Source organism: Naegleria lovaniensis (assembly GCF_003324165.1).
Source record: "Naegleria lovaniensis strain ATCC 30569 chromosome Unknown tig010, whole genome shotgun sequence".
In the NCBI taxonomy this organism is placed as follows: Eukaryota; Heterolobosea; class Eutetramitea; order Acrasida; family Naegleriidae; genus Naegleria; species Naegleria lovaniensis.
The window spans coordinates 202831-227111 of NW_025407832.1; the positions used below are offsets into that span (position 1 = coordinate 202831).

Sequence of the window (24281 nt, forward strand, 5' to 3'; positions counted from 1 at the left end):
GCTACACAAATAAGAGGATGATTTATGATGGGAGAGTGTTGTGATTCGCAACACGTGTGTTCACAACAACAACACTTATCCACAAACTCTCGGAGGCTCTGTGATGATCGAATGTGCGTTGGAAATTTTTTAATTCGAAATCAAAACGGCTAGCTGACAACGCATTCAATCAACAATAACCAAAAAGTGAAACAATGATGACCATGAAAAAACAACTTCCTCATTCCATTATCACGTCTTGGATTCCTCTCTTACAGAGTTGAATTAAATTCTTGGTAGGTCTATCGTTTGGATTGCTTCTCAAATATTCTTCGAAAAGAGGCAGGGCTTGAGATACGTTGTTTTCCATGAAAAAGTTGCATGCCTTATTGTACAAGTTCCATTCTTCCTTTTTCTCATTTTCGGCCATTTCATACATCCACTCATCATCAGAGGTTTGTAGAGAAAGTCCAAGTTGAAACAAGTGAGTAGGCTGTTCTGGACAGAATGATTCTTCCATTTGTTGATAACTAGCTCCAAAAGTTTTTGGTCTATACTGCCTAATATCTGTATCCTCAATAAAATTCTTAGTGTCCACATATCTTGATTTGTACAGTTTCAAACAAGCTCGGTTCACATTTTCAGAGCAAACGATTGGGATATCCATCTTTTTCGAAACCTCACCCATGATGCTTAGATTGGTCTTTCCGCTGCAAAGCAAAGTGAATACCTTGGTCTTGGCTGTTCCAATGTTTCCAAGCCAGCATTCAGTAGAGTGAATTGCAAATCGAAAATTCATCATCGTCACCAGTTCTGGTCTTCTCTGCACGTATTCTTTTGACCTCCACTTTGATGTTTTTAGATTCATTAATTTTTCCAGCAGTGTATGAGAAAAGGAGGCTGCTTTCTGTTCGTGGCTGGGTTGACTGGAGGTTGCATTAAAAGCAAGTAAAAGGGACTCGTTTTCTAAGGAAGAAATCTGATTGGCTCCAGATGCTCTGCTAACACTGTTGATTTGGTCGAAAATATCACTATTTCCAATAGAATAAAATTCCACATAAAACCATTGTCATATAATATTCAACAGTACATTGTGTCACTTCTTTGGAAGGAACATCATGTTAACTTACCTCAATAAAGATACAGTTTCATGAGGGGTACTGGTGTGAAGCCATTCATTTAATCCATCCAATAATAGCATAACCAACGTGACATACTTGGTTTCCAAGTACAATGAGAATTTGTGGTTTCCCTCTTTTGTGTTTTGAATCTTCTTTCTAGAACTATTTTTCTTACCGAAAGAGTGTGGTTTTCCTGTTGAAGCACTTCTAACTACCGAAAACAAACGAGTTGACGATTGTTTCTCCACTAGATTGCTTTGAGACGGCTGTGATGCTACAGGAGGACCTTCTACATCATCTTGTAAGCTCTTTTCGACATCAGCCAATAAATGTGATGGAATAAAACTACGGTATAGTTTCATTCGTTTGATTAGTAACGAAAATTGCTTTTGAAGTGCATGTATTTCAAAAAAGATACTTTTTGAAACTTCCAAGTCATCCAGTTGCATGTCTGAAACTCTTTCAAACAATTCAATTAAGTTGTAAATTGGAGCCGAGACTTTCAGCGAGAAAAACACTGCCAAAATGACTCCAAGTACAATAATAATAATAGACACTCCCACAGCAACAATAACAGCTATGGCAATAGGCTTCATGTATACCCATTGAGGCACAGTTAAAACAATTACCCAGTCAAGGTGTGTATCGCTACAAAGGCGGTAAATCACAATGTAGAATTGTGAGTCTTGAGCCACTGTCAAAGTGTTACAAGTAATTTGAGAGAAACTGTTAAGGTTTAGAGAGGAAAGCGCAGTTTTTGAAAAGTAGACTATATCAGAGTCGTCAACATCGTTAAATGTTTTTCGAATTAAACTGCCATCCTTTGGGCTCCATTCTGTTATCTTAATGTTGTCATACCTATCGACTAAAACATCTCATTCAGCAAAAAATTATAAATATGAATTACATACGTGCAATCAACAAATCGGTTGATGTTTCTATGATAAAACTGCGGGCTTGACCTTGCACTGAGGCTGCACTCCTTTTCAAAAACTCTGAAATAGACCCTGTGGTCAAATCATTTCCATAATAGTAGGTAAAATTTGCTGATAAAGAATTATTCGTCTTTGGAACACAGTTGACAAGAGAAACAAAAGTGTACATGCCCATGGCCGGGTCTGCGTAACTGTTTGAAAACGCTTGCTGTCCAGGGTACTTGTTACAAAGTTCGATCAAGTTGCTCAAATCGAAGAAACCAGCAACTTCGTCTGGGTTTTGTTTCCGCTTACATTCGATGTTTGTTGACAGAGGAGATTCACAATAGTAAATTTTTTGGTTTTGTCTTGTGATGTTGAATAAAGCAGCACTGTTTGTCCACGTGATAATCCCAAAGCAATAATTTTCAACATCTCCAATATAGCTTGAAATAACAACTCCTCCATGATTCTTTTGAGCAGACTGTTCGGAATGCATCAATCATTGAAGAGTCATTTAAGAAAACTGTTGAGCTTGTTTAAATCACTTACCTTGTAAGCACTGTACATTTTCTTCTCTACAATTTCTCCCGAGTACGGATCAAAATGATCCCCGATTAATTGCTGCTGAATATCTCGAGAGGAGAGAGCAATCTGTCCCATGGTTTGTTTTACAAACTCAATAATCTTGTTCGCTTCATGGTCTCTGTCAGCATGTCCCAGGCTCACCAATGAAGGTCCAAAAGCTGATAGCCATGTTGCAGATAACAATACAACAGTAAGCACTATGAGAGAGGAGATGAGCATCATGAGACAGAACTTGATGGATTTTAAAAAGGAGAATGGAGAGAGGCTATCAGGTGAGGATACGATCGAGGAGGCTGTACATGATCTTTCCGCTGCACTGGCATCATCTCTATATTCATTCATTCGGTGTTGTTGCTGAGGTGCCACGTGAACCACCATCGAATCGTCTACGGCGTTATCTGGAGTTAAAGTTTGAGGAACAACTCGGGTCATTTGTTTTTGTAGTTGGCATATGGTGGTTGAAAATGGCCAATACACAAGGGCTGTTTGTGGTTGTTACTTCTGTTTTGGGGTAAAGGTAACCCCATGGCGCCCTTAATTGCGGTGTTTCTATAGGCGTTGAGCCTTAATGACATTGGTTAAGGATAGGTGTAGGACAAACTCGTTGAAACGCGAATTCGAGCATGCCTCTGTATTCGAGTCTGCTGTATATATCTCCAGAAAATTAACTTCGACTACGCGCTCACGGAACAAGATTTATATAAATCTCTGCTCTCAATGGGTAGCCATGGGTAATTGAGGAATGCTCACCATTATTGGTTATATGAATATTCATCGCTATTATTTTCTAATGATGATGATGATGCTGGTATTTCTGTACGATGATGTATTGCAGCAATTTCTTCATCGTCATCAAAACTTGTTGTTGTAATAATATCAATGTCAGAGAGCTGCTCAAGTGCATGAGTTAACACAATTTTGTAAGAAACTGTCATTGTTTTTTGAACTTTCAGCAACACCAATCCTTCATCGCAACAAATTGCTAACGTAAATGGCTCTTCTTCGTCAATGGACCTATTACAATAAACACTCTGGCAGTACTTGTCAATTTCTAACGACCAAACTCGACCGAACGATTTAGTGGAAAATGAGTGTAAAACTTTAAAATTGTCAACACTAATAATGTTAACTATTGAATCTTCTCCGCCTATGAATGAATGTTCAATGTAAACACACCAAGTAAAGTCAACCAAGCAATGAAATCACTGACGTACCAGAAATTATTAAATCGTTTTCAAAGATGCATGATGAGATGTTATGTGTGTGAATATCTGGAAATGTCATAATACATTCAGCAGTCTTCCAATTAAATATTCTCAATGTTTTGTCATCAGAGCATGCTATTAACCAGTTCATTTTCGCAGGATCGCGTCCCCTATAAAAATCTACACAATCTACTCCATATTGAAATCCTTCCAATGTTTGAATTGGACTGCTCAGATTGAAAATATTCTTCAAAGTGGAAACAAAATTACTTGAAGTAGTGGTTTTCTCTTGTGTGAATATCTCATATTGTTTCGGAAAATCAATCTCCCAAATTCTGACTGTGTGATCCAAAGAACAGGATGCCAAAATATTTGGGTTGTGTGGATTTAAACAAATCCTCATGACATAATGCGAATGTCCTGTCAAAATAATTTCTGACTTCCAATCATTTTCCCAATTGAAAACTCGAATAGTTTGATCGTCGGAGCATGAAATCAAGTAGGGAAGTGTTGGATGAACTTCAAGACATCTCAAATAATCTAAATGTGAATTCAATTCCTTTACAATCAACTGTTTTTGGCAATCATACACGTAAATGAGACATGAATCTGATCCAGCAACCAAACAATTAATTCTCTCAATAAATTTCACACATCTCAGTGGATAACCTTCAGGAGCCAATTCAATAATTTCTTTCATTGTTCCTTCGTCTAGCTCTTGTATGGTTGCAAATCCTTTATAAAAAGCAGTGGCTATTCTTCCGTCACGAAGAAAGCAACATCCTTTCGCACGAGTGTTTTTGCTATGAATGATGTTTGAAATTTGTACTTTTTGTACTTTGTTCTTGAGTGTGGAGGGTGATTGCCGAATTGGTTTTGATTTGAATTTGTTATTTGTAATGTTGGTGATGTTGGTGATTTGCCTCGTTGGGAACACGGAATTGAAACATGATGTTAACATGTTGAAGGAAAACATTTCATCACCGATGATCGTTTTTTAAAATCAATGATGTTGTTCTGGCAAACTGTGATTTGTGTCTACAAAAATTTTTCATGTTGGAGATTATCATGGTAGTAATTCCATTGAAAACTGGTATATAGAAATAACCTCACAAAAGTACTGTCATTCGTGATACACAAATACCACATCATCTGTTCATTGAATTCAATACTCAGAGGCTGCTGAAGAATAACAATTCTTGTTTTGAAAAAAAATGGAGCCTCCCCAGCCTACTTTTTCCTTTCTCACGCTCATCCATCACTTGGTGAAGCAATCACATGATGAATTGAAAAGATGTGTGGTAGAAATAAAGAAAGGAATGGAGGCTAATGATCAATCGACTCGGGAATCATCGGACAGGGAAGCTTTAATGAAAAAGCAAATTTTGTATCAATACTTTCAAGAGACTCGGGAGAGGTTCATCCGATTGCTTGTATTGTTGAGATGGTCAAAGAAATCAAAGAAGACTCTGGATAAATTGAACCAGGTGGCATCATCAATGGAAATGAAAGCAAACGCGTTCGATTTGGCTGCCTTTACATTGTTTTTCACATCTAAAAAAGTTGCAAGCTTGATTGAACCAGTATTTGATCTTCCTACTGCTATTGATGTGCTAACGACTGGAACATACCCAAGACTTCCGAACATTATGCAACAGGTATGTGTTAATAATGATGTAGTACACATGAACGTTCATTATTCAATTCAGTTTCGAGGAAATTTACAAAATATACATGAGGATTTTACTGTAAAAGACAAAGAAAAGGCTGTTTCCAAACTAACAGATCTTATTCGCATGAAATTATTGCAATGTACAATACCACCAAATATGTTTGTAAATAAGCTGGAGAATGGGCAAGTGAATCTCATTGCTGAGAATGAGTTTTCTATTATCATGACATTAAACCACAAACAAGACTTGAGTGGAGGTTCGGATGATGTCAAATATTTTTGGCAAATTATTTATTTGGATTTGCTTGTGAACGAGGTTGGAGTTACTGTGAGTCCTTTATATGATGAGCTTGTTCATGGAAAACTTGTTCCTGTGTTGCAAAAAAGACTTTATTTTCTTGATGAATCTGATACAGGTGTCTCTTGTATGGTTGATCTTTACAATACTATTCATGCAGTGGTTGTAAGGATAGCAATGGATATTCTTACAAAACAAGCAAAACAGCTACGATGGGGAAATGATGTTATTAGTTGTGATACGTTTAATGACAATATTGATGAAGATCTTTCATTGTCAATCAAATATTGGATCAAGGCTCCACCCATGATAACTTTTATGGAAAAATATACATCAACCGAACCTGGAGTTGCAGACGAAAAATCAACCCTACTTAAAGAGAAGAGTGCTAGAAATGAGATTAGAATATTTGTGGACAGATCAAAACAAATTATTTTTGATTATCAACCAAAATTGAAATTGAATTTCTCACCACAAATTAATATGTCAAAGATTAATCTAAGCCAAACAATAACGGAATGCATATATGCTCATACTGTGGAAAGACTATGTTGCATTCGTACTCATCTTTTGATAGAAAGGATATTTGAAAATGTTGTGCTTATAACTGATCCATCCACAAATCAAGCAGAACTAGGTATTAATGTCTTTGAAGACTATATGCTTAGATTAAGCATTGATTGGAAAACTGGATATTTTCTTCTATCTCTATCATGTGACGATCAAATGGTGAATGTCGACTTCTCTGACATTCTCTTCCGTCTTAACAATATAGATATCAGGAAAGTCAAGTTTTCTCAAGTAATCACAGATGTTCTAGAGACTGCAAGAAAACGTACTATCATTTATGCATACAAATCTGCAGCCCAATTGTTAGAGTTGGATGTATTTCCAACATTGTTTGAAGGTGGTTCAGGAACTTTGGACCAAACTGTCTACTTTGCGTTTCCCAACATCAGTACGGCTTTTATCCAAATTAAGGCTGTTGAATTTGCATATATGAGATCAAAGCCATTAGTGTCATGCCGAATAATTATCGAAAGACATCCAAAGCTAATTGATATTTCTGTACCTTCATCTCTCTTCTTGGACGTTTCTCTCAATTCAGACGAAGAAGAAAATGAAAATATTGGTGAACCTAATTCCAAACGCGTGAAAAGAATGAAAAGCGCCTCATTTCAGAACACACTTGTAGCATTTAGACATATTAAGCAAGTGATTAATTCCACCAAGCACAAGGTTTCTTTCAGCACCATGTTGAGACAAGTTCAGGCCTCATCCAAATTCTCCTTTGAATTAACAGATCAAGAATATGAAATGATCATTTTACCAAATGAAAGTTGCGGCTTGAGCTATTTTGACATTGATTACATTTCACTTTCGGTGGACGTGGACAATGCACAATGGGTGGCAACATGTTATGAAAGAAAGCCACTTCCTGTGATTATTCCATCAGACGTCGCTTCAAGCAATTATGTGAACGGTAGACTTACCTTCAAGTACAGCACTATTAGAAACTCTAAGAATGTTTTTGATGATCTTTATCAAGATTTGCTCTCTGTAGATAAGATGTATCCCCTCGTATTGCAGTTAATTGATCCTAACCCACAATTTGCAGTGCTTCTTAATCAAACGTGCAACATTGAGTGGGCATCCCACACTAAAATTCGATTAGATTACGGAAAATCTGGATATAAGGCCATGATCAAGTGGTCAGAGAAAAAATTTAGATTAGTTTTACATCCAACCAACAGATTTGAATACGAGCTAGATGATTATCTAAACAAATCTGTTCGTAATGATCCATATGGAGAATCAATGTTCAAGTTGACACAACTTTTACTCAAATTTGTTCTACCTCTGAATAAGCTGAAACAGCTTTTAAGTGATAGAAATCCAACAGCTTGGTATATAATTCCAAGAAGCGTCGCGGAATTTAAAGTGATTTATCAACAAACAATTTCTGACAAGGCTTACAATAGAGAGTTCATGGTTACATGCAATCCTACTAGCATTATTGAAATTAAGGAAATTCAAGTTCATGACACTACTAGAGAATTATTCCAATTAACAACACAATCGTATGGTGATGATCTTGATCAAGCAATATTCAAGTTGAAGAGATATGTTGTTTTACCAAAGGTCCTTGAAAATATGAAAGCTACTATTGAATTTCAACATCACCAGGCTCCACACTATAATTACACTCTTGACTGCAAGGATTATGAGCTCAAGATCAGCAAAATAACCTCAAAATCAGGTTCAGTTCTTAACGAAGCTGAAGAAGAGTTTTTAAAAGATGCCTTTTCAAAATGTTATCTCAACGCTGCAATTTACAGTGGAGTTCATTTGTTAGGATCATTTTACTCTAATTCCTTTATTCAGATTTTATTCTCACCACCAGCTTTATTGAAAGATTTTGTTCAAACATGGCAGGCATTGAAGGACAGGATTGATTTTGTGTTTTTCGTACCATACCCTTTTCACGCTTTTAGTACAAGCCATTTGCATGATGATAGCAAGTCCTATGGTGAATTGCGTGTTCCAAAAGTGTTTGCCAATGCTGTCGCTTCCAGTGATAGACTGGTCGAAAAAGAGAGCGGTACTATACGTTTCTTTGTGAGAGTCTATATCCAAGATGACTACATTGATTTGCCAATCCTACTTTCCCAAACTTCTGAACCTGTCAAATTCTTGTTTGGCAGTCCTGCTGCTGTACATATTTCTGCTGGATCTAGCATAATTGAACAATCAAAGCACTTTGTATCTCCAGGCTCTTCTATAGATAATCCATTATTTCGATTATTAACTTATGTATTAGACAACTGCACCATCCAACAACTCATGGACATGCAACCTTGACTTGGTTCATAAAGGTTTCTACAACATTCAAACTCTGGAAACATTTATTTGACTTTAATGGCATCCAAAAATAGGGTCTCATCTTCTTGAAGCTCATCCTCGTTGATTGTAATTCCAAAAGATGATTTTGAAGAGTCTTTTTGTTTTTTCTTCATCTCGAGTCGTTTTTGAGCTTGTTCACTTTCCTTTCTATTGTCGACTAATGCTCTTTCTCTCTTAGTTTCTCGCTCCAACATCTGTTGATTTGTTAACATGCTTAAATGTTGAGTCAACATTGTTACTTACATTATTAATATATTCCTTCTCTTCGAGTACTTGCTGTTTATCCTCTCCTCTTAAACCTTCACTCACTTCGAGCAACCTAGTAGATCCATCTCTTCCTCCCACGGCGATATATTTACCGTAAATGCTTAAACAATGTAGTCCTTGATCTGACAATCTAAGAGATAACAAAGGCTTATTTTGCTTGTATAAATAATCCCATACATCAAGAGTACCATCCATCTTTGTGGTATAGAATACTCCTGGCCTAGAAGGACTCCATTGGCATGATGTGATATAACTGTCATCATACCTCGTTGAAATAATGGGGTCGTTTGAAATGTCTTCGTTCCAAATCTTTATGGTCCAATCTCCAACGGTCATAAAGTATTTCTGCAAGAAAGGGTTTCGTTGAATGGAGTAAATTGGTCCATGGTGATGATGTTGACCATAATAGACCTTATCTACAGCCGTTCCCTTATTCTTTCTTCTTGTACAACTTATGACTGCTCCTTGCTCTGTACCTATCATGAATTTTGTGGGCTACATTCATAAATGTACATGAGATTAATAACCAGAAACAGAAATCACTTACACTGTAAGAAACATCGTAATCAATCGACTCTCCTCCAAGCAATCCCTGCAGTTTACATTCTGCGTTTTTATCGTCAGGTATTCTTAATTCCATTGTTTCGGAGTCAACTGGATTTGATAAATTTCTTGTATCCCATGTCAGTACTTGGCCGTCAGTGGACGTAGTGATAAAAAAAGTTGCACTCTTGCTTTGGATCCATTGTAAATCGTAAATGGGATCCCTGTGACTGGTTTTAAGATCGGAAATTAGCACTTCCTCGCCTCCTTTTCTTGTGTCAAATATACCTAATGACAATTAGTAAACAAATCATATTGCTTTCTTACTTACAAACAACACCGTTGTAGCACCCTCCAGCGAGTGTGTTATTATCTTTAGGGTTATATCTAATTGAAACCAAGTGTGACGAGGGAGTTAAGGTGACATCAGGTTCATTCGCATTATTCACATCCCAAACATAGGCGTTTGTTGGAATTTTCTTGTTAGTGCTTTGGAAATCTAGATTGGCATATGCCACGGCAAGTTTTGATCCGTCACTTGGCAGCCATGAAATTTTAGAGACTGTTCGCTTATCTTGGCATGGATCTTTGAAGACAGATAGAGTTTTTACCATGGATCGCTCACTTCCAAAGTCCAACGTCTTCTCTTTAAAGTAGCTACCAAAGATATTGATTGCATTGTTCTGTTGAATGTAATACTCCGCGGAATCCCTCAACGCAATGAATGAGTTCAAATCCTCAATATTATTTTCAATTTTTTTGATATATCTCTCCTTGCTGGATAGCTTTGCGGTATCTACATCTTTTGGCCATCCTCCTTCGAGATGGTTCATTCCTTGCTCTTTGGACTCATGAGTTTCAGTATTGGTGAAGTGATCAGAAAATTCTGCTGCTGCTTGCACACCCACCGCTCTTGGTTCACGTGTTATGTATTTTGCCTTGTATTCCTCACTTGGTTTGATATCAATGATCGTTTCGGGCTCAGTATCTATGAAATGGCCACAATATCTTCCAAACTGCCTTCTCGGCTTTTTGTATACTGTTACAATATCCATTACTAACTGTTGTACTCAAAGAAACGAGTTTGTTATTGCTCGATTTTAAATGTATTTTACAAGTTTGACCGGGTTCGTTGATGATGATAGAGTAACAGCACAACTCTTGTATTTTTGTTTTTTTAAAAAGCGCCACCCCGCTTTTTTTGTAGTTTTGAAAAAGTGGCTTTGGCAACAAATGAATAAATTTACAATTCAAAAAAACTTTAGGGGATTGAGTGGTTGTTTCGACAGAACTGTTCTCAACATGTTGGCTTGCACACAAAACTTCTCTCTGGTGAGGGTGAGTAAGTCCGAGTCATTCTCACACAACGAGTGGATATGAGCCTCTCCGAAAAGTGCCTCTCTCTCTATTTAATCCTGAGAAAGTGAATGAAACCATCTTTTGAATTTCCTAGTGTTGCAATAATATGTGGTTCTTCCTTAGTACTATGGCTTGAAGTTGTATGGTTGTTGTTGCTTGAGGAGGATACAACGTTGGATGTGGAAGTGGAGGCAGATGCGGCTGCACTGGCATCATGTCTCATACTCGTCACATTGCTCCTATTATTGCCGGTGAGACCTCTGATTTTATCGTAGCTATTAGATCGTACATGGTTAGTGATTCTTTTCCTTGCTGATGTTGCTACCTTTTGGTAATTTACATGTTGATGAGGATGAAAAATTGCATTCACCTTTTGAGAATCCTGTACAAAATAGTTCAAAAATTGAATTCTATATTGAAACAAACTCTTTAGCCAAGTCTATTAATGCATACTTACTTGGTATTTGTTGGTGTCGTCCAATAAGACGATTGAGCTTGTGTGGAACCTTGTTGTTGAGAGTTTAATATGCTCACATTCTTCTCTCGGCACTTTTGTTTTACATCGAACATGATCTTAGTTTTAAACATCACCAACAAGGTGTGAATGGACAAAATATGTGACATGATTAAACATTGAAGAAGTAGATTCTTGCTCAACGAATTTAAAAAGTTCCAATTCCATTCTCCAATGACGGATCTAAAGTACGATTCACTACTACTACAATATACCATACCCTTTCCCTAATATTGTTAAGAAAAATGTAATCAATCACTCACAAAGACTTACCTCCAAATCACTTTGTATAAATTCTCTATGTTTGCTGTAATGTTCACACCACTTAATCAGCTGGAGGAACACCTCAGAAGAAAACACAACACATCCCTCCAGTGTAACCTTTGGATACGAACTTGAAGACCCTGTCGAAACTACAGGACTCGATGGAGAATCTTCAGGATAGTCAATCGCAAAATGAAAGCAAAAAGGTATTTGTAACTCAATGGTCTGTGGCTTGCAAGGTTCTATCCTTCTTTGAATGCATGGTATAAGCGAGCATGCATCCTGAGATATTGTAAATACTCTGTTTTCCTTCTTCTTGTCATAATCCAATTCAGAAGAATCGTATCGGGCCACTATGCTAATGTCTGAAAAATTAATTCCTTCTTCTTGTGGTTCAATGCTCTTCTTTAACATTTTGTGAATCAAACGTTGACGAATGCAATCATCAAATACCCACTCAATCTTAACTGTTTTAGGATACGTGATCGTTGGGTGGGGATGAAACAAAGCTTGGCTTTCTCTACCCTTGTAACATTGAATGTGAATATGTTTGAGAGTAATGTCATTCGAGGAATCATGATCCTCTCGCGAACCTTCACACAACGCTACATGGTCCTCAAAACTTAGATTGTCTTGTGTACTGCTGCTTGTATCGGCTGTTGGTGAAGCGACGGCTGTACTCGAAGAAGTAAATTTGTTTGTTGTTGTTGAAGATGAGGGAGTGGTTGGTGTCGATAACATGGGCGATAATTCCAAGCTGTTGTCATATGTCATGCCATTTTCATGCTGATTGTCTTCTGTATTTTGATGGTGAGGCATGCAATTAAGAAGTGAGTTCTTCAACCGTTTGAGATACATATGTTGATCGTTTTTTTGTGTGTATGATGGAGTGAAATTCATCGGTTAATTGGTAAAATCCTCTTGGAGAATTGTGGTGTTTATATGGAATTGAGAAAAATGCAGACTGCGTATTTTTCCTAAAATGTACTAGCTGCTGAATTGCAGCTATCCTCCTTTTAGTATAATTTCACATCACTGTGTCATTAAACATGGAAATAATGTTATTGAAGAATGTAAATGATTCACAAACTATAAATATTAAAATTGCCTGGGTATAAATTAATAAAATACTGCTGTTAATAATAATAGTTTGGTAATTTAAACTGCATACGATAGGAAGAAGGCGTTGGTTACATAATTGAAGGTGGTAGTCGAGAAATTGCATCCTTAATCTCAATAAATAAAGTTGGTGCTTTGGTTGGCGTCAACTCTCGAACATTTACCGGTTCTAAGGATAAACATGCAAGACAAACATCGCGCCCTTCCTGATTTAGTACGTTGAATGTGCTCACTGCATTCACACTTGGCATTTCCTCAATGACAACACCATTACTTCTGAAATGTTCATGAACTTCTTGTGGCAATCGAACCATGGTGTGTCCAGTTCCAACCAGCAATAACGTTGGAGTTGGGTTTAAATACTCAGCCAACGCCAAGCTCTCAATAGTGATGTCGTGGGGATTAGACACATCCCACAGAAAGACTTGTTTAGTGGTCGCGAATATACTTCCGAAAATTCTAGTGTTACCTAAAAAGAATGAACGCTGACCATATCCTGAAATGAATACCACGTTTCTGTTTTGTCCATTTAGGATTAGTGTTAGATTTGGTGTTTTTGATATATGTAAACAAATGGAAGACAATAAATCAAGACCAAATATTCAGTTAATTAAGAAAGGTATTGTTCATAGGTGGATCAAGTATCGAAAATCGAATATTCAAGCAATCAAGGAAATTATTTAAATTAAAAAATTCAATCAAAATTATTCAATATTTAAGAAATGAAAAAAGTGAACAAACATACGGATCGTATTGTATCAAATTGAATTGCTCTAAATTTGCAGCAGATTGTGGTTGTCCAGGCTGGGTTGGATGATAGTTATCATCATCACGGCTGTTCGAGCTTGTCTTGTTCCGAAGGTAATTTAATTTTGAAGAAAACTCTCGGATTTGTTGGTGAACAAATCCAAGGTTACAGACGTTCACGGAATTGTTATTCTTGATAAGAGAGTTGAAACGCAGAGAAATTTGTTTGGCTGTGCTTGGTGTTAGTAACTTGGCCAGCATTTTTATTTTAATTACAAATCAATCATCTACAAGACTTCGCTTTGAACGGCAACTTGTGCTTCAACCTTGTCACCAACATATGCACCTCTGATGATATAAGTTTTAAGGTCAATCATGTGCTTCGAGTCAATAACTGAGCCATGAGGATGTCCATGAAGAGTGTTGTGTAAGGCTTCAACCACACTGTATTTCCATTCCTTGGTTTCCTTGTTGGGCTCAGTAGTTCTGTTGGTGATGTAATCGAAAAATGCAGGATAAACGTTAATGTGGTCTTTAACAATGTTGAATCTTGATCCTAATCCCTTCAGGAGGTGATAAACAGCGCATCTAATGTCAGGGAAAGGAGGTTTCAGGTTGTACATGGCATAGTTCATGATAAAACTTGCAGAAGGTTGTGTTATTGTTGGCTCCGTTCGCTTTTTAAGAATACTCTCTAGAATGGAAACCAGTTTTTCAGCGCTTTCATCATCAATTCTTTTTGATTCTAAAATAGACCCTAATGAGTGATAAAAGGTTTGAGCTATTTGGTCATTGATCGACTCAACAAAAAACACTAGGAATTGTGCGCATCTTTCATGGTTGCTCAATAGTATTTGTTGCAGGTTTTTAAGGGAGGATTTACAAAGTGCTCCAATTACTGATATTGCCACAATTTGAGACTCCTTGACATGAGTGTTGGACAAATCCTCATGGAAAATCTTTTCAATAACAGAATTTGGTAGAGATGCATCAAATAAATCTTCCGAAGCGTCTGATAAATCAGCAATCAAGTTCAAAATAAAGGAGTACGTAAGAGGATCGTTCTGATTTTCTGTCAATATTTTCATCAATAAATCGAAGGAGCCATATTTCTTGAGAGATACTGCTCCCAATTTGTTGTAACTGGAAACACAATAGTGCTTGAATATTTCCAGAAGGTTTAAAAGAGAGAGTATGTCGTCCTTGGATCTCGCCAAGTCCTCTGCAAAAAGTTTGAAAATGTCATTCTTCTCAATTACCTCAAATGCCTCAATAGAAATAGAACTTAATGAGGCCATTAAATCATGCACTCGGAATTTGATAATATCATCTTTCTTTTCGTGTGTCAAGTACTGAATCAGCGGTCCTATTAAATAGCTACGATATTCTTCGAATAATTTCTTAATACCCTCTGGTTGTGATGCAACGGTTAAAATGATTTGACGAGAAATCTTTTGGACCGATATTTCCGAGTCAATCATTCCACAATATAAAATAGTACAAAACAGATCAGGTCTACTTAACAATGTATCGCTGGAACATTTTGCCAACTGATTGATTGTGAGTCTTCTCACAATTTCGAACGGATGTTTGTAGCCAAGATCCAAGAATTGCAAAACCATGGAATCATTCCGCAAGGCAGAATCAATATCTACCTCGTCCAAAATCTTCCCAAAGACTGAAACAGCCAATTGTAATTGCTCCAACGATTTTGTATCAAAGCATGGTAAAAAACTATGGATCGGAATTTGTTGAGAAATTTCTCTCACTCTCTCTTTTGCAACAAAATGATCCGATTGTTGCAACATGTAAGCTTGAAGACTTTCCAATGCTTTGATAATACTTGCTTTCTTTCCGCTCTCAATCCACGTTTTAATTTGAGCCAAGTCAATCGCCATTGTTTTCAATTTTTTTTTTAAAGTTTGATGAAAAAAATTGTGCAAAAATAACTCGTACATTCCTTCTCAAAGTAAAATGTCCTCTAAAAGATCATCGGCTAAGAGTTTTGCCTGACTGGATGATAGAATGATAGTAACCCTTTAAAATGGTTTTTAGGAGGAGGATCCGAGTGATTATTTTCACGAGTTAAAAAATGTTCACTTTGCAATCGGATTGCTTACTTTATGTTTTCAGGTTCGAGTGGAAATTCGTTGTGGGAATGGTATTTTCATATGATGAGCAACAACAAGAAAGGAAAAACAAATATTGAAACATCGTTGCTGGAGGACCATAATCTGTTCTGGAGATATGATTCGCTATCACTGGAACATGTTTACAGATTGAAAGATTGTGTTTTACAGCATTCTGAGATCCTCTTTAAAAAGAAGTCACCAGCAAGTTCATTCACACTTCAATTTCAGTTTTCACACACCAAAAAAAAATGCTCGACCATGATTCCTTGCTTTATGTTTTCAAGTTTTTGGATTTCTCCCATGTTCCAAAGTTGTGTCTTGTTTGCTCGGATTGGAACGAAATTGCGAGTGGAAATGCGTTATGGGAATGGTATTTCCACATGATGAGCAACAACAAGAAAGGAAAAACGGGTATTCAAACAACTGTATTGGAAAATAATAACGTTTTCTGGAGGAATATGATACGAGATCACTTTTCTAAACATGAAATACGAACAACGAATAAGATCAGTTCCAATGGTGTTATCGATCTCAGTCGTCAATTGGACTTTATGAACTACTCAATAGTTCATCCATATTTGACTCAATTAACAAAATTTATTTGTGGGAGAATCAAAGTAGAGAAAGTTTATTATTCTGGAGATGGAGGAAAGATGCACCTATTTACTAAAGATGTTGATTTTTTGGTGTTTGAAAATTATAGATTTATTGAACTGAAAATCAAAATGAGGATTAGTGGTTTGGATGAATGCATTATTGCTCGAACTAGATCTGGTTATGGATTTTTCCTTTTTGGATACGATTATTTTAATGGAACAAGTATTTATATTTCAACAGAAACTCATGACACCATCAATGAACATTTGCAAAATCCACATGCTTCGAGTAATGATCCTGTATCTTTTTCAAATATGAACTTGTTACAAAATTGTTTTCTTTATGTTTTCAATGGAAAAGGAAATGCACCGACCTTGAGAGGAGAACAATATCTAGAAGATCATGTGCTGTCAAAATGTATTCCCACTCACACTCCATTGAATCTATCCCCAAAATCTGCAATTCCTCTTCTTTGCTATATTCTGACCTGTATTACTGCTAAATTAGACTGTTTCAGTGGTTACAAGAAGGAATTTACACATGCCTATCCAGACATTGCCAATAATACATTCATGTATTATCAAAAGTATGTGGTATATAGAGAGCGTGTACGTAGCCGAATACCACTCTTGAGGCAAAGTATTTTATCCACACCATGCACTTTGGATGTCAATATTTGTAGGACAGTCAATCAAATGATTGAAGGAAAAACAAGTGTAACCGTACCTGCAAATCGCAACACCAGAAAGGACTATTGGCGCTGCTTACAATCCAAAGTCATATCCCCAAAACAACAACAAACCTTTTTCCCAGACTTATTCCAACACCGTAACAATAATAATGGAGTCGTTTCCGAAGTGAATGCAGATGTCATTCGAAACGAAATTCTCTCCTACCGAAAAGCTTTTAAACGCCTCGAAAATGAAAACGAACTTTTGGAACACTTGTTCCGTTACAAAGCCAATAAATTCTTGTAGGAAGAGATTACAAGCTCCGCGGAGTTTTGTTTAAGGTCAAAAAAAATGTATGCACAACTTATTCGTGCGGAATCATCCAACAACAACGACCATACCTATTCGTTCCTTTTCTCCTCTGTTCAACCTTCTAAAATCTTGGCAGGAATTGGACTTGGAACTTGTCTCTATTTTGGTTATTCATGCATGAAATATGTTGTTAAAAAGATGATGAGCTATCCATCTGCTCCTCAGCTTCAGTCCGAACAAGATCAACACTCAATTCATCATCATGAGTTTTACATTCCAAAATATTTCTCAGCATTCCGTAATAATGTTCAAATGAATAATAATTCACATCAAAAAGAATCATTGAATTCATTAAGTGAAAGTAAATCTCTTCAGGATGAAAATTCATTCAAAATTCAATTCATGAAAGAAAATTCATTCGCTTTATTATTGACATGGAAGGGAAATCAAATGTTTACTTCGCATGTTCCTTTTCTAATTGAATCCAATAGTAATCATGATATTGTATTGAAATTTCATTTAGCAAAAGCAAATCCTCATTGTAAAGCGTTAGAAGAATTTTCCAAGTCGATATATACTGAAGAATCGAATCGATGGAAATGTATGGTATTATTTACAGGTCCTCACTTTTATATTTCTCCTAAATGGTATGGAGATGTACAAGTTCAAAAACGACAAGTGCCAACTTGGAATTTTACATCCATTCATGCAATATGTGAGGAATGTCAAATCATACATGATTCCGATGGAAAGAAGGAAATTGTTACAGAGCTGACAAATGTCAACGAAGAATGGTTGTTAAAGTATTCAAAAAATCCAAATGAGAGTGATTTGGTACGATATGATTTTTCCAAAGTAGATGAAAAATTTTCACAAGTATTGCTGCAAGAAATTGTTGGATTTACGTTGACAGTGAAGGAATTGAAAGAAAAGTGGAAACTCTCACAAAACAAGTCTCCTCCAATCATTCAAAGTGTAGTTGAGGGATTACAACGATCGGGAAGTGACTTGGCAATTCAAACTGCAGAGCTCATGAGAAATTACACAACAAAATGATCAACAGACCAAGTTTGTGTTATTGACAATTATTTCACAATCAAATGGATGCTGAAATTTTTGTTTCGTGATCCTTAATGATTCCGCTTGTCCCCAAATACGCTCCATGATAAAAGCGTTCCATTCTTTCTTGATACAATTCATCACTGTACTCTGCAACAAATCCAGAATTTTTGATTTCCTCTGTTAGTTTCCCCATAAATGCATGATCATTGATAATTTCTATTGGTATATAAGACCGAAGAGTGTCACCGATGTGTTTCGCAATTTTCAACAAGAATTGTTTGTCGCACAACAAATCCTTGGATGCATCTTGAAAATTAAACAACCCTTGTTTGACAGTTTCCAACAACATTTCTTGGTCTCGTTTCATTTCATCGCCTGCTTGTAGCAAGGCTTCTCCGTGTTGTTTTACTGCTGTCAACACAACCAGTCTGTCTTTCTTCATCTCATTAGAGGCATAACGCAACGAAAAGCCTGTCTGAGTTACTGCATGCAACACCACTTCCCGATCATTCTGCAACTCTTCTGACGCATGTGTAAGAGCAAATCCATTTTGTTTTACAGCAGCCAACACAATTTGTTTGTCTCCTTTCAATTTTTCTGAAACATATTGTAATGCATCACCTCTTTGTTGAACAGCAAATAATGCAATTTCTTTGTCGTTCTGTAAATCTTCAGACGCAAATCGTAATGAACACCCATCATTTCTAACGGCGCTCAAAACAATTTTTCGATCAGTTCTGAGTTTACTCGAAACATATCCAAGTAAAAACCCAAATTCTTGAATCATCCTGGTCATGATTTCATTCGTTGAATATTCAGCATGGTTTAAGCTTTGAAAATCTTTTGGAAATAGTATTTGGAGTACTTGTATAAAGAAATCAGGATCTAGAAGCAAACCTATGGGAATCCATAGAACTGCCTCCTTATGTTGTTTGACTGCTTCCAATGCAATTGTTTTGTACCAATGACTTGAGCTGTCGTAGGTGACATATTTCAACGCAACACCATTTTGTTTGACGGCAGCCAATGCAACTTCCCTGTCATAGTGAAATTCATTACACCATCTCAGAGCCATTCCATTCTTTCCCACAACTTCCAACACAAACTCCTTGTCATTCAAAAGAGCTGTTGAAACAGATTGCAAAGCAGCATCATCGTGCTGTACCGCTGCCAATACCACTTCTTTATCGTTGCGAATATTTTCATCTGCAAATCTAAAGTTAAATCCTTTATATTGAGCTGCCTTCAATACAAATTCTCGATCTTTTTTTAATTGTGTCGATGCAAATTCGAATCCAGCACCATACTTTTTGATATGGTTCAAAACAAATTCAGGATCATTCATAAATTCTACAGGTATGAGACGTTGGTATTGTAACTCTCGATTTAAAAGCCATTTCTTTTTTCCTAATTGTTGCAAAGAGAATTTCTTTTTCAATAACATTTCAGCATGCCGAGTGTGCTCACAATTTTCACCATGATGAAATAAAGAACTTGAAAAATCAACTAGGATCATTCGTACCTTTTCATCACCGTTTTTAAATGTTTGTTTCTGGAATTGAAATGGTGATGAGCGAGTCATTTGAGTCTGAACGACCATGAATGTGCTGTGGACTCTAACCGCCAATTTTTTTCGGATTCCAACTACAGTAGTGCTTAACCATCATTTTCGTGTTAATGCGGGAAGTCATTAATAATTGTTTTGGCTAAAATAAAGTAACGTTCGTTGATGTTGTTCAATGAATGCTGAAACCCAAAGCTTTCTGGAACTTGACTTGTTGCACATTGATGTTTTTGCTTAAACCAAGTATGGTGTGTAATGTTGACAATTTCGGACACAAATTGACGCTGAAATTTTATTTCGAATCATTTTAAATTCCAATCCATCTCATCTCTTATCAATTCTATTCAAATCAAGTTTCATCAAGGACTGACTTCTCTTTTTCATACCTGCTGGACTGCTTCTTGGAGACTTGATTACAGATTCCTTAGCCTTACGATACTGAGTGACAAACTCGGAAATAATTGCAAAGAATTCATCTTCAACTAGTTTTCGATCGGAACCGTCATCAGAAAGTTCAAAATGATAGAATTCATAACAAGTGGTTGCTTCTTTTTGTAAACTTTCATAGGCCTCCATCATTTTAGGATATTCTTCTTGACAGGTCTTGAAGAAAGTTATCAAATTGGTCTTGTAATCCTCAGTGCACTTCTCCTTATTGATATCATCCACTGCTTTTGCAATAAATTTGTATTGTTGTTGAATTTCACTTAGTAATTGAGAGACATTGGCCAAAGTGACAGTCACACCATGTGTACAAACTCCAGCATCCACCAACTCTTGATCAAAGTTAATACTTCCGGTGGTATCTTTTTCAAGAACTTTGACAAGATAGGTAATCAAGTTCATACTCTTATCAATGGATGAACGAGTGTCCACAAGTTTGGGTAAAATTCTTAAATCGAAGCCCTCTCCTTCTAATCTCTTTTTACCTCTATTCATGAATGAACCAATGGCGTGAATGTAAGAAAGAACTTTTGTGAATGATGCACAATTGGTAATGCACCTGATCGCAGCTCTCTTCTTTTCAATCTTATCAGTAAGATCTTTTTGAAGATTTGGATAATTCAACATGAATTTCATCAATTTAAGCTTGGTACCCACTTCCTCAACAGATAACACATCCAAGAAGAAGGTGTCTGTTTTTGGTAACTCTTCACGATCGATTCCTTTAAGCTTGGCCTTCATGTTAAACAAGTCACCACTGGTAGAGACAAATTGTTCCATATTTTCAACTTGTTGTGCAGAGAGAGCTGTAATGTTGAGATTATTAATTGCTTCAACAACTTGTTCACTACTAGCTTGCTTAAATTGACTGTTAATAATAATTTCAATATTTCTAGCAGACTTGGCATCAATAATACCTTCAGTGGCAAGTGACTTTTGTTGTTGTCGAGGTGACACCTTAGTTCTTGGAGAAGGTATTGTTGAAGAAGAACCTAATCTTGGAGAAGTTGACATGTCATCTTCATCATTCTTGGCTTGTTTTGCGAAGAGCATTTCAATCTTTTCGAGATCAATTAATGATTCATCAACCTCATCAATTTGACTCCAAACGGAACTTGCAGAGCTCACTTTCTTAATTGGCTTCCAATGCAATTGTTTTGTTTTGCTCACTTCTTCTGCTTCAGCTGTCTTGTATTTCTTTTTTGAAGATGAAAGAACAAAACCAGGAGGTGGAGGTGGAGGAATGAAACTCCCTCCATTGGTTGGAGGAGGAGGAGGAATCACACCCAATTCAGGTGGAGGAGGAGGAATGGAACCAAGACTGGGTGAAGAGTTTTGTCCATTGAGACGAGGAGATGAATTTTCTTTGTTATTTACAAGAAGAGGTGAATTGTTGCTACTTCCTGGTTGAGTGGTTGTCGTCAACATGTTGTCTCCTATTGGTACATCAATGAGATAGGGCTTGGTCACTAAGAGTTGTCTTGCATTGTCAAGTTCTGCAGTTCTTGAAAGGAAATGTGGACATTTATCAAGAGCACAAATCAATTCAGTCCAATAGGAAGTAGAAAGTTCTTCAGCTTCCTTTTCACTGCTGCAATCAATTTCAGAGAAATTCAATTCTAATTTGAAATTTGATGAAAATGCAGGAGAGTTGTGAGCCCAATCGAGCTCACTCTTGTCAACGACTACAACAGTGCTTGTCAAAAACATGGTATTAAAAGTAAATCTAAACAGTGAAATAATATTACCATCATCAGCCATTGTAAATGCTAGCAATATAAAATCTCCCATCAATGGTTTGCTTTCATTGAATGGTAAATTATAATGGAACCATGTTTCCACACGAGTGGAAGGTCTCTCCTCTGGATTGTGTGAAGAGAGAACTGTCTTTCTTCTCTCTACTCTTGGAGCATTATTGGTAGAAGCGGTTGTGAAAGTTGAAAACAAAATGTCGGTTTGTTTTCGAACGACAAAGTACAATTTCCGATATTGGAAAGCAACTAGACTGTCAGGAATGTTATCATCGTCTGTAGAATCGCCTTTGCTTACAGAGACCCATTCCTCACGTTTTAAATTTCTAGCAGACATACTATGTCTTCTATTTTCTAACGTTGAATTACTTTGATCTAAGAATGAAGCAATCATTCCATTATTCGAGTATTTCACACAAAGTCTCGAACTATTCATTGAAATACATTGCAATCTAAAGCATGATGGTTTAAAATAAGTCGTTCTAATTTGAGAAGAGATGGAAAGATGAGGATGATCCTGAATAATCATCAATGAAAGCGGTCGTTGCAATGCAATCAGAAATAAATTAGCATATCTAAAAACAGAAGGTTCCAAACTCTTGAGCTTGTTCAACGATTTAGCATTCAATTTCTTCTCCAATCGAGTATAAACGGTTTCTCTGGCATGCTGTAGAATTTGCACCGTATTCAAAATTCGAGTGCTATAATTCGTTGTCGTGGTTGTAGTAGTGACAGTTGTGGTGGTTCGATCGCTACACGTGGAATTAGTCTCTGCAGCCATTGCTTGATCCATTCCTGCTTCAGAGGCACTTGCAATAGAAGTTCGGGATAGTTTGGGTGATCCCATTCCAGCGGTTGATGATGAACCATTCGTATCATGGGCATTGGGATCTCCACTCATATGCTCATTGATAAAGACATATTCATCGGAGGTTGTGATCGAGTGGTTATTATTATTATTGTTGTTATTACTACTACTAGTATTACTATTATGAATATTCGGAGAAGAATGAGCAGAAGGAACTGTAGAGCCATCCAATACCGTTGTAGTAATAATTCGTTCTGGATGATGAGATTTAAGACTGGATTGTTCAATTCCATACATATCCATATACATTTTGGAATCGGTATAGGAAACAAATACCGAAGCTAATAACAAGGCATAACAAACGGTTTGAGTAGAAGCAACAAATACCACATAATAATCTTTGGATGATGAATAATTTAGGAGATAGTTATCAATCATATGAGAAAGGGAAAGAAGAATTGGAATTTGTTCAAAATGTTCACTGATGACTGGTGTTGAACCAATGTCAATACATGGACGTGTAGCTACGGAAGGAAACGGTTTGGATGTAAAGTTGAAGATGAGAACTTTATCTTCGTATTTGTCGGTAAGAAGGTTTGAAATTCGAAGATTGAGTTCTTCTGTTCCATTTTCATTGTGAATGTCTGTGATAGGAGGAGGATGATGTGTTGTTCGAGTGTGATTGTGGTTGGAAATGATGTTGTGCGGAGGGGATTTGAGAGGAGAGCGCAGTTGACCAAATGGTTGACCAACACGTACGAGATCGCAAGTTGAAAAGCGCCCATAATGCAAACGATCCCACAGTTATAATCAACATGGCAACAAGATGATGAAAATTCAATTAATTGCATTCCATCACAGTAAATTTCCGTTTTTAAAACCGATATCAATTTCGTCATGAGCAAATACGTGTACAATTATATCATTCGAATCATTCGTGATGATGAAGAGATTTCAATCATTGGAAATACATATTTGCGTCGAATTCATCATCATGAAACCATTTTGTATCATCACACATTGAGAGACATCAACCAGTCGCATTCCATCACACTCCAAAATCAAACAACACTTACATTTTAGCCTTTCATTGATATTGATATCGATCAGGTCGTTGTAGTTAAAGTAATTACGAATGGCTTTGAACATTCTCGGAAAGAAAGAGAGAGAGAAACGTTTTTGATTTTTTTCTTCTTTCTAAAATGTTTCTCTTCCGTGAAGTTGCGTGTGTCACTCTGTGAATGATTCAAAAGTCTCAGGGTGCCGTTCGGAATTGAAGGGTTGACCAACGAAAAAAGGAACGGAGCTTGAAGGAGTGCTGATGGAGAGGGACAACACGAAGAGAGTGTTTTTTCGAGTTGAGTGAGGATGATGTGCACCAAGATCTTTTGGTGTTTGTTGAGATCTTTTGGAATGACAAATGATTCAAGTGAATGCATGGAAAAA

General features: G+C 36.7%; 11 protein-coding genes across 11 annotated transcripts; 3 read left to right on the plus strand and 8 right to left on the minus strand.

Moving 5' to 3' along the window:
* Window positions 1-220: 220 nt before the first annotated feature.
* On the minus strand, window positions 221-3034 carry C9374_000489 (uncharacterized protein; the record flags this gene model as incomplete). The annotated part of the gene is made up of 4 exons (XM_044694578.1): window positions 221-1010; window positions 1110-1965; window positions 2012-2498; window positions 2567-3034. The coding sequence occupies 4 exons, from the start codon at window positions 3032-3034 to the stop codon at window positions 221-223; spliced, it is 2601 nt and encodes an 866-aa protein (XP_044552317.1).
* A 320-nt stretch (window positions 3035-3354) lies between these two features.
* On the minus strand, window positions 3355-4783 carry C9374_000490 (uncharacterized protein; the record flags this gene model as incomplete). Its single annotated transcript, XM_044694590.1, has 2 exons — window positions 3355-3749; window positions 3817-4783. The coding sequence occupies 2 exons, from the start codon at window positions 4781-4783 to the stop codon at window positions 3355-3357; spliced, it is 1362 nt and encodes a 453-aa protein (XP_044552318.1).
* Window positions 4784-5021: 238 nt separating this feature from the next.
* Window positions 5022-8639, plus strand: C9374_000491 (uncharacterized protein; the record flags this gene model as incomplete). The annotated part of the gene is made up of 2 exons (XM_044694601.1): window positions 5022-5465; window positions 5517-8639. The coding sequence occupies 2 exons, from the start codon at window positions 5022-5024 to the stop codon at window positions 8637-8639; spliced, it is 3567 nt and encodes a 1188-aa protein (XP_044552319.1).
* Window positions 8640-8683: 44 nt separating this feature from the next.
* Window positions 8684-10546, minus strand: C9374_000492 (uncharacterized protein; the record flags this gene model as incomplete). Its single annotated transcript, XM_044694612.1, has 4 exons — window positions 8684-8875; window positions 8925-9443; window positions 9496-9779; window positions 9823-10546. The coding sequence occupies 4 exons, from the start codon at window positions 10544-10546 to the stop codon at window positions 8684-8686; spliced, it is 1719 nt and encodes a 572-aa protein (XP_044552320.1).
* A 350-nt stretch (window positions 10547-10896) lies between these two features.
* On the minus strand, window positions 10897-12486 carry C9374_000493 (uncharacterized protein; the record flags this gene model as incomplete). Its single annotated transcript, XM_044694623.1, has 3 exons — window positions 10897-11260; window positions 11308-11591; window positions 11638-12486. The coding sequence occupies 3 exons, from the start codon at window positions 12484-12486 to the stop codon at window positions 10897-10899; spliced, it is 1497 nt and encodes a 498-aa protein (XP_044552321.1).
* A 332-nt stretch (window positions 12487-12818) lies between these two features.
* Window positions 12819-13755, minus strand: C9374_000494 (uncharacterized protein; the record flags this gene model as incomplete). Its single annotated transcript, XM_044694634.1, has 2 exons — window positions 12819-13263; window positions 13493-13755. 2 exons carry the CDS (start codon window positions 13753-13755, stop codon window positions 12819-12821), a joined length of 708 nt encoding a protein of 235 aa, XP_044552322.1.
* Window positions 13756-13781: 26 nt separating this feature from the next.
* On the minus strand, window positions 13782-15392 carry C9374_000495 (uncharacterized protein; the record flags this gene model as incomplete). Its single annotated transcript, XM_044694645.1, has 1 exon — window positions 13782-15392. The coding sequence occupies one exon, from the start codon at window positions 15390-15392 to the stop codon at window positions 13782-13784; it is 1611 nt and encodes a 536-aa protein (XP_044552323.1).
* Window positions 15393-15874: 482 nt separating this feature from the next.
* Window positions 15875-17200, plus strand: C9374_000496 (uncharacterized protein; the record flags this gene model as incomplete). Its single annotated transcript, XM_044694656.1, has 1 exon — window positions 15875-17200. One exon carries the CDS (start codon window positions 15875-15877, stop codon window positions 17198-17200), a length of 1326 nt encoding a protein of 441 aa, XP_044552324.1.
* A 45-nt stretch (window positions 17201-17245) lies between these two features.
* On the plus strand, window positions 17246-18262 carry C9374_000497 (uncharacterized protein; the record flags this gene model as incomplete). The annotated part of the gene is made up of 1 exon (XM_044694667.1): window positions 17246-18262. One exon carries the CDS (start codon window positions 17246-17248, stop codon window positions 18260-18262), a length of 1017 nt encoding a protein of 338 aa, XP_044552325.1.
* A 40-nt stretch (window positions 18263-18302) lies between these two features.
* C9374_000498 (uncharacterized protein) lies at window positions 18303-19850 on the minus strand (the record flags this gene model as incomplete). The annotated part of the gene is made up of 1 exon (XM_044694678.1): window positions 18303-19850. One exon carries the CDS (start codon window positions 19848-19850, stop codon window positions 18303-18305), a length of 1548 nt encoding a protein of 515 aa, XP_044552326.1.
* Window positions 19851-20156: 306 nt separating this feature from the next.
* On the minus strand, window positions 20157-23984 carry C9374_000499 (uncharacterized protein; the record flags this gene model as incomplete). The annotated part of the gene is made up of 2 exons (XM_044694689.1): window positions 20157-23479; window positions 23912-23984. 2 exons carry the CDS (start codon window positions 23982-23984, stop codon window positions 20157-20159), a joined length of 3396 nt encoding a protein of 1131 aa, XP_044552327.1.
* Window positions 23985-24281: the final 297 nt, after the last annotated feature.